Below are 9,381 nucleotides of genomic sequence, written 5' to 3' on the forward strand. Positions count from 1 at the left end.
GCCATCACTGGGAAAGGCATGAGGTTAATATCAGGCATAATGGAATCCTCCTCCCCTGCCAACCTGAGGTGGACGTCGGCAGGGATGGAAAACTCCCGCCTAAAGTATTCTAATTTTGTCAGGGTGTCTACCCTATGCTTCCGCATACGCATAACGTCGGCTTAATTGAAGGAGTTGGATTTCAGAAGGGAGTGTTTTGGAGGGGTTTTAGGGACTTCGGCTAAAAACCTAAAAATACACTATGATCAGAATCTATGGGGATTATAAGGGGAACTTGTTTCAATTTTTCCTAAAATTTTGTGGGTTCTACGAACAAATCCCAAACCTAGATCTATGGAAATGAAGATTGAAGGCACGAATCTGGAAAAGACACAGAAAATAGAAAACAAGAATGTGTTTCAGAATCAAGAAACAATGGTAAACCATCAAGAACACTGTGACAAAATGTGCACAAGGGTGCAAAGCCAAGAACAGTGGCAAGAGTGAACAAATTTGTGAGCAGTGTGTGCGTATTCAAGACACAAATTGGGCAGAAGCAAAATCATAAAGTAAATGTGCTCAGATACATGATTTATAAAATCAAGGACTTGAGCAAAACAGCAATGGCAACGAATGAAGCAAAGCTTTTTGAAGAGCAACAAGAAATTGAAATAAAAGGGAACAATGACTTACCCAAGAAAAATGAAGTCGAAGTAAATTTTTTTAGGATCAAGCAGTAGCCGGAAGCAAGGAAATGCGGCAGATGCCTCGCCGGAGGAGAGAGTGAGACTGATTGCAGAAAGCTTCGTGAAGGCAGCAATGGAGGATTTAGGAGAAAAAGCTAGAGAGAGAAAAAGCTTCAGAAATGAACGAAGTAAAGTGAAAAGACAAAGAGAGAGGGCGCTGGTTTTGTCAAAAAACGTGAAAAGGCGACAAAAAGAAATTGATGAACCTAGAACGACACATTTGTCAGACGGTGCACCCAGACACAAGACGACTTACAAGCACGTATCGGACACGGTCCAGTGGAGGATAAACGCGTGGCAGAAATGGTTGATTTATTTTGCGTGACAACTCATACGCGTGAAGGAGCTCTTGGAATTCTTGATTTGATGGAGCAGTACCTCGGCCTGGAGGATGATCTCAGCATAGAAACTTGAAGCAACCCTGGTTAATGGTTTTTGAGGCATTAATGAAAACAAACTATGGGTCTTGGTCATACTGAGCCAACGAGTTCTTATTTGGGAAATGAATTAAGAAGCAGGCTTAGCCGACGCTCTGGAAAGAAGTACTGATATAGGTTTCGTCACCTCAAGATGTCGAGGTAATAGAATCAGGGGACAGTTGTGGGGATGTATTTTCTGAGTACCAACAGGTGGCCAAAGTGACGACGACGTGTCAGCTAAGGTGCCACATGTCCTGGTCGTAATGCCGAGGTGATCTCGGCTAGGCCGAGGTTATCTCCAAAGATATTGGAGTTCGGAATAAGCAGATAGGGGACAAGAGTCCTAGAATGAGGAAAGACCTCAACCTGGATAAGGATAAAGCTCTTAGGGAGTTTATCTTATCTATTGGAGAGTCCAAGATAAGCATTGAGCAGAAGTCCATTGAAGCTAGACTTCTATTAGGATTAGGATTGAGTTAACTATAAAAGAAAGGCACCCCCAATGGGTCTAAGGTACGCAATTTATATTCTGAACAATGATTTTAGTACTTGATCTATCTTTGACAGATAACTGACTTGATCATCGGAGTGCCCCCGGGTGGACGAACCACCGCTAGAATCTCTTCTTTCTGTTGCAGGTCATTCAGGTGCCATCTATTCTGCCAGTGCTCTCCAGTTGAATACTGAGTTGGCAGTGTGGTCAGAAATTCACTCACACAGTAAAATTTTGTATGTTATCTGTTTCTAACCTGAAAAGCCATCCAGGTGACAGGTGTTTCCTTGATACATGGAAACTGCCAGATTCAATATTGAAGAATAGCCCCAATCATTTGGGAAGAGAAATGAGAGATGGGAGTTCATTAAATGTGTGTTGGGTGATTGTGAAGATATATTGAGTGTTTCCAAATGTTTTGTTTATTGTGCAGGTTACAAGGAGCTGTTATGAGTGTTAAACCATTTCATAGAGGTTTGAGTGTTGTGAGGAAGTTATACTACACACCTCTCACTGACCATATTGAGAGTGTATTGATTAACTATTTATATATATTTCTATATATACTCTGTTTTGCAGGTTGCATGAGGCTGCTGTTTTTTGAGTGTTGTGAGGTCTCATATTGTGGGTTGAGGGAATTGTGGAACCAATCAATTATGAATTTTGGAGACACTTTGGAGGGACGTGATATTAAATAGGAGATCTTTGTCAAAAAGAAAAAAGAAAGACCCACTTCTGCTGTCATATATAGTGTATGAAGTGAAAATGAAATGGACAAACATTAGGAGCAGTGAAATAGAACTACAATTTTAGTAATGAGAAAAAATCATTGTTAAATTAGTATTGGAGTTAATATTAAGAATCGACAAATAATTTTGTATAATTAAAACTACAATCCATTTTGTTTGTTCAATATATCTTCAACTTGAAATTCAAAAACCCTATGTCATTTTACAGAATAAATCATCTCATCTATCACACCAATAATTAGTTCAAAAAACCCTAAATCTAGAACAAAAATCAAAACTCATGTACTCATTTCACAAAAAAAAAAAAAAAAAATCCTACAAAAAAAAAACCCTAGCTCTAGAGTGATATGGGAAAATAAAGGAAGAGAGAGAAAGAGAGAGAGAGAGAGAGAGAGAGAGAGAGAGAGAGAGAGAGAGACCTGAACATCAATGGGAACCGAGGAGACGGTGAGTGACGGTGACTGACCGACGGTGAGCGACTATGAGAGAAATGGGGAGAGCAAGACTATGCTTGGTGTTTAGTCACTCTATTTGGTGTATGTACCTGTAATACAGATAAATAAAAAATTAATAATACTAAAATTAAACATAAACGGTGAGCGACTAACTATAAGAGAGAGGGGGAGAGCAAATGTTTGGTCTTTGGTCACTCTGTTTGGTGTATGTACCTGTAATACATATAAATAAAAAATTAATAATACTAAAATTAAACATAAATTCAAATTGGGCGGTAATATTCAGAGTCAAAATCGAATTAATTCAAATTATAAGAACTCAAATTCAAAAAAATTTATCATTGTACAAGAGAGCAATTTGAAATTTTATTTCTTCTTTTAAGTCATATAAAGCTGTTAACCAATTTTGTACATGTGGCAAGTATAGTTAAAAAAAAAAACATGTTATATTCACTGTAACTTATTTGTTTTTATTTATATTGAACATTTTGAAAATTTTGAAAATACATTATCATTTTTTATTTTTTCAAAAAGTGCCATTAGATAGCTTGGAAAGTTTTTGACTTACTGACATTTCTCAAAATGTTATAAAATATTTGTTTAGGACACTTTTCACCTAATGCCATAAAAAGTAACTTGCACCGACCTAATTTAGTGTCATCTGTTGATAAATGCCACTAAAACAATTTCTTTTGCCATTCTTTTATAAAAAGCCATAAAATTAATAAATGTCACTAGACCTTTAAATGTTTGTGGTTCTGTAGTTTGTTTGTTTGTTTGTTTGTTTGTTTTTTTTTTCTAAAACGTGTTACCAAATACTATTTTTGTAACATTTTCTAAAAACATGCCACTAGTGTAGTGCGACTAAAGTGTGTTTTTGTTGTAATGTATATTCTTCATCAAATAGTTTCAAAATATTTAAAATCAAATTTTTCAAAAAAAAATATTTAAAATTATTGGTGCTGAAAATGTATTACTCACTAATAATTTTATAATTGGTGACAAATTTTTTTTCTCACCAAAAGTCTCAAAATTTTGGCCCCCTACCCAAAAAAATTAGAGCGAAAACCTTTGGCAACGAAATTTAATTTTTCCTCACCTAAAATAAAGTATTTATTGACGAAAATAAATTTCGTCACCTATTATTTTTACTTTTTTTTATATGTGACAAAATTTTATAATTCGTCACGGATTATTCTTATTTAGTGATGAAATTTATTTTCTTCATTACTTTTCGTCACCGTAGGTTACTTAGAGAGCTAATTAATTTGTGTTTTGTTTTTAAAGAGAGAGAGAAAGAGGGAAGGGAAAACTGATAAACAAAAAATGAGGAGGGGGGGGAGGGAAAGTTAGTAGTATATTTTTTTTCATTACTGCCCAATATTTCAAAACTTTCCCTTCAAAATTAGTGACAAAATAATTTCCTCACTAAAAAGTCTCAAAATATTAAAAATTATTAGCGACAAAAATATATTTATCACCAAATAGTCTTAAAATATTTAAAATAAGTTTCTCAATATATATATATATATATAATTATTAGTGACGAAAATATATTCCTCACTAATAATTTTATAATTGGTGACAAATTTTTTTCTCACCAGAACTGTCAAAATTTTGGTGCCACCAAAAAAAAAATTAGTGGGAAAACCTTCAATGACGAAACTTAATTTTTTCTCACCTAAAAAAAAGTATTTGTTGACGAAAATAAATTTCGTCACCTATTATTTTTATTTTTTTATTTTATGTGACAAAATTTTATAATTCGTCACGGATTATTCTTATTTAGTGACGAAATTTATTTTCTTCACTACTTTTTGTCACCATAGGTTACTTTTGTTGTAAGCCTCCAAAACAAGGTATAAAGAAGGGTGAACCACCCCCATAACCTTTAATGGCCTTAAACCCAAGCTTCAGCCTAAAAAACACAGAGTTCTGACAGCCCAAAACAATGGAAAAACAGTAGGAAAAAAGTAGAGAAAGTAAGCAAAGAGACAAAGCCTTATACCTCTTGAAGAGAATAAGCAATTCAAGCAACAAAACCAAGCAAATAACACCCTCAAGAGCTCAAACCAAGCTTTAAATATGAGTTGAAACATTGGGTGCAACTGATCAAGCTCAGTTAACTATTAGACTGTTCAAGCTTTTGTTTCTAATGATGTGTTTGATTTGATCTGGTTGTTCGGACTTTGTTCACTATATGTTGCCACACACTTTTCTTACAAGCATAGAGTAATTTAATACTTGATTTTTTCATGTTAGAATCAAGCACTTTAATATGAACAATGAAAACTTGTTATATAACTTCACACATATTTAAAGATATTCCTTTTTTATTCATGATTCATTGCTTAAGCATGTGACTTGTCAAAGTTTACTTTTATTTTAATAAAGTTTCATAAAGGATATTACACTTAATATGTAGCATTTTTGTATTAGTTGAGCTGAAAATGTTGCATCACAAAACTAAGTTGAGGAAACTAAAAAAAAAGAAAGAAAAAGTGCTTCAATCCATGGTTGACAAATCCTGGTTCAATGACACTTGAGGATTATAGTTATTAGATTCACATGTTTCAACATGAGTTGAATCTCTCTGTATTTGTACTATTTTTCATCCCTGTCATTGTCCATGCTTTAAACTATTCTTTTATTGGAACTTGCATAATCTTATCATTTCATGTTACTAATATTTGAACCAAAAATCATTTAAAATCTTGAAGCCTAATATGCTGCTCGCATTAGGAGATGTTTCTGCTAGAGGATCAACGTTGACGAGAAGTAAATGGTCATCTGTGATCAACCAGTTCCACAAGTTGTTAGTTCCCTTTCGCGGCTATCCATTTCATGTTATTCATCAATCGAGAGTAAACTCACTTTTGTTGGCTTGGTTGGACTGAGAGTGAGTTATGCCATGCCAATCTTTGGCACTCAGCAGCTTGCTTATTAGCTTAAAATAAGGCCATAATATTGTTTAAATAAACTGATTTGTTTGGCATATTCCTAACTTTTTTTTCTTTTTTCTTTTGTCTTGTTTTATTTTTGTGTGACTTTTCTATTGAATTTTTGAAGTGTTTAAAATTGGCATTTAGAGGGAAATAAGCACGCCAACGACCTAAAGTTTTTTTATGAAATTTTTATAGAAAAATGGACTTATAATCCTAGCCAAACAAAGCCAAAACTATTGGAATAGCTATGGGAATTGCTGGGATGGAGGTGTGTTTTTTCTTCATTTTCTTTAGGTTAGCATTGTTTGAAACTTGAAACTAATTTCTCTTCTCTTTCTAGGTTGCTAAGGAAGCTTCTGATATGGTGCTGGCTAATGATAATTTTAGTACGATAGTCGCTGCAATAAGTGAAGGGAGGTCTATTTACAACAACATGAAAACTTTCATCAGGTGCTTTCCCATCTTCCCCTCTAAGCAGTAAATGATCGAAGCATATAAAGAGAGACGTAGAGCAAGGAAGTGGCTAAATTCATAATCCTTCTTGTAACAGAAATGAACTTTCAATTGGGCTCATGTTGTGAATGGTTTTCACCCTATTGCAGGTACAGGATCTCCTCAAATATAGGTGAGGTTGCCTCAATATTTTTAATAGTGGCATTAGGGGTCCCGAAAGGCCTAATCCCTATCCAACCCTTGTGGGTCAACCTTGTCAATACACCAGATAGGAACATCATGAAGAAACCCCCTCGCCGAAGTGATGACATGCTCATCAATCTTTGGACTTTATTCCGCTATTTGGTAAAAAGTTTGGAAAAACTGATTTCACATTGCAAAAATTGATTTCCATGAGATTGAAGTCTAATAATCTGTATAATTAACAAATGGATTATGTGCAGGTGATTGGGCTATATGTTGGAATGGCAACTGTTGGTGTATTCCACATTTGGTACGCACATGGCTCATTCTTAGGTATTGACCATAGTGGTGATAGGCACACATTGGTCACATTCTCTCAGCTTGCAAATTGGGGCCAATGCTCATCTTGGGGAAATTTCACAGTTTTACCATTAACAGCTGGGAATCATTTATTTAAATGATTTGGTTTTGTGAGTAGTTCAATATTTTTGTGTTCTAACTAAAGTTTACTTTATTACTCAATTGTCACTGCTATTGAGAGGGACAGTTGTTGCACCCCTAGATAAATTTGGTAAATCATCATGATGTTGCTTTTCTATGGATAGTCTTAGCATACGGTAGAAACTGTTTTGTGGTGGTTTCACCTTTTTTTTTGAGGGGGGGGGGGGGTATAAATTTCTCGCCAAAAAATATTCATTTATATTATAAATATGTATTGTTTTTAGGATTTATTTTCCCGATTTTATCTAGGTTGCCTTGTTAGAATATCATTAGCTTTTGTATCTTTTGGTTGCAGGGGAACCATTACAAGATGAGAGGATTAATGGAGGGGCATTCATAGGCGCTGATGGTCTTAAATTTCCACACAAGCTAATACCTGTAAGCTTTAATCTCACCATGTCATTGATGTCTGTCTAAGCTGGATTTACTTGATGCCTGTGCATGCCTTGCGCATTCCACATTGTATGAACTATTGTACCTAGAAAATAATCTAGAACATTTCTTCTTATCTTCGTTTCTTTAATTATTGTTATTATTGTTCTTACTAATTACACATTCATTCAACATAACATGTTTTTTTGTAAAAAAAAATTAAAAAAATAAAACATGTTTGCTTCTCTCGTGGTGTATTTGTTGATATTTTTCTTGCCATCTAATCTATAGATGAACTACAAATAATAATCTCATGTATTTGCTATAGTTCTTATAGTTCCTTGTGTTATGTATTTGCTACTAAGTACTCAGATAGAATTATATCACATTGTTCCAAAAAGTGCCTAAAACTACTAAAACTTACCTAAATTTCTTCTATAATGGATTGGAAGTTTCTTTTTAAACTTGTAAATAATATAGACTCTAATTTGACTTTCACTCTTTATTTTGAAACTTACAATGGTAATGGATAAGACCTATACAAACCTAAACCCCATACATAGAGATCCTTCAACATAATTATGCAAGTCTCAAGTAGGTGTTGCATTGAAGTAGATTAATTCCACCTCTTCCTCTTTTTAAATTTAATTTTTCTCTTGAGCTTCTTATGGCCTGGATTTAGTATCAAACTATATTTTCCTGTACAAACTTAATGGTTTGTTTGAAGATTCTTGCTCATTTTCCTCTAGAAACATTGTAACAAAAGAGGCAACTTCATTAGAGGTATGAAAAAAAAAGGCTTTGCTTTATGTGGATTTTATTTGTACATACGTTGAGACTATTGAGATCTTGAATTTTTGTTAATTTTTCATTATGACATTACTTTTATGCAGTCATTGAATTATCTTATTAATTTTAAAAATGTTTTGTTGATGTTTCAAAAATTCTTGATCATTTCTTAATAACAAGTTTCCTTTGTCATGCAGACAAGAAATGCAATAGGGTTAGTTGCTCTAGCTATTGTTGCAAGTTTAGGTGCCTTAACACATACATTGGACACCCTCGTCCCTGTGATAGAAGCAAGTGGATTTGCTATAGCTGTAATTGCTATAGGAACGGTTGTCGGTAATTTTAGATAATCTATTAATCATTGTTGATATGTTTAGAAAGTTAGGTATGCATAGTTTTGGATGGTTTAAACTTTTTGTATAATTCACAACTTACAGTTTTCAAATGTTTGGAATGTATAGACAATTGTTGAATGTTTATAATTTATGGATATAATTTCTTTTTGATGTTTAAATAATATTTTGGTGGTTGATTGTTGTTTTGTGGTGCTTGTTTGTAATATTTGTTAGATTGTACAAAATTGGCCAAATAGAACCCAACTGAATTTTTAAAAAAAAAATTGTATATTTTACGGCAGGCATAATTAGTCGTTATTTGTCTCGCCAATTAACGGTGTGCAAAAGTAGTCATAGAAAAAGTGACAACGACGCACAAAATTTGCCATTAAATAGTTTTTAACGACGTCTTATAGCATGTCACAGAAAAAGCAACAACGACACACAAAATTTGCCGTTAAATAGTTTTTAGTGGCGTGCGAAGCATGTCGTTGAAAGTGAATGACTTTCCATGACTGGTCATAATATGACCCGCGCTGCATGTCATGGAAGGGTTTTTACGGCGTGCATTACGCGCCGTAAAAACCCTTTTTCTTGTAGTGTATAATTATTACAAATGAATATGAATTAATTAACTGTTCTAGTTAACTAACTAATTACAAAATGAACTTTGAATAAATAATTAACTGATTAATTAATTACAACACTTTACAAAATTAACTAGCTACAACTAATTAATTACAACAAGATTAATTACATTCGAAAAAATGCGTAAGTGAAGATGAATGAAGGTTGCATGCACAGGGCCTGAGAGCTACTTTGTCTCCCAAGCCGCCTCTGTTTCATCTTCAACCACTACCTCGGTTTCCCGCAAAACTGCATTGCTAGCCACACACTGAGGGCCGGCCATGCATCACTGATGGCCGGCGGGGCGTACAGATGGCCGGTCGTGCATCAATTTG

The 9,381-nt window shown here is 34.2% G+C and overlaps 1 protein-coding gene across 1 annotated transcript; it reads left to right on the plus strand.

Moving 5' to 3' along the window:
* The first annotated feature begins 602 nt into the window (after positions 1-602).
* Positions 603-6,883, plus strand: LOC145796114 (calcium-transporting ATPase 1, endoplasmic reticulum-type-like). Its single transcript, XM_082881125.1, has 5 exons — positions 603-692; positions 6,004-6,054; positions 6,127-6,236; positions 6,389-6,584; positions 6,683-6,883. The coding sequence occupies exons 1-5, from the start codon at positions 603-605 to the stop codon at positions 6,881-6,883; spliced, it is 648 nt and encodes a 215-aa protein (XP_082737251.1).
* The last annotated feature ends 2,498 nt before the right edge of the window (positions 6,884-9,381 follow it).

Source organism: Camellia sinensis, chromosome 7, assembly GCF_055761805.1.
Source record: "Camellia sinensis isolate YWXY chromosome 7, ASM5576180v1, whole genome shotgun sequence".
Lineage (NCBI taxonomy): Eukaryota > Viridiplantae > Streptophyta > Magnoliopsida > Ericales > Theaceae > Camellia > Camellia sinensis.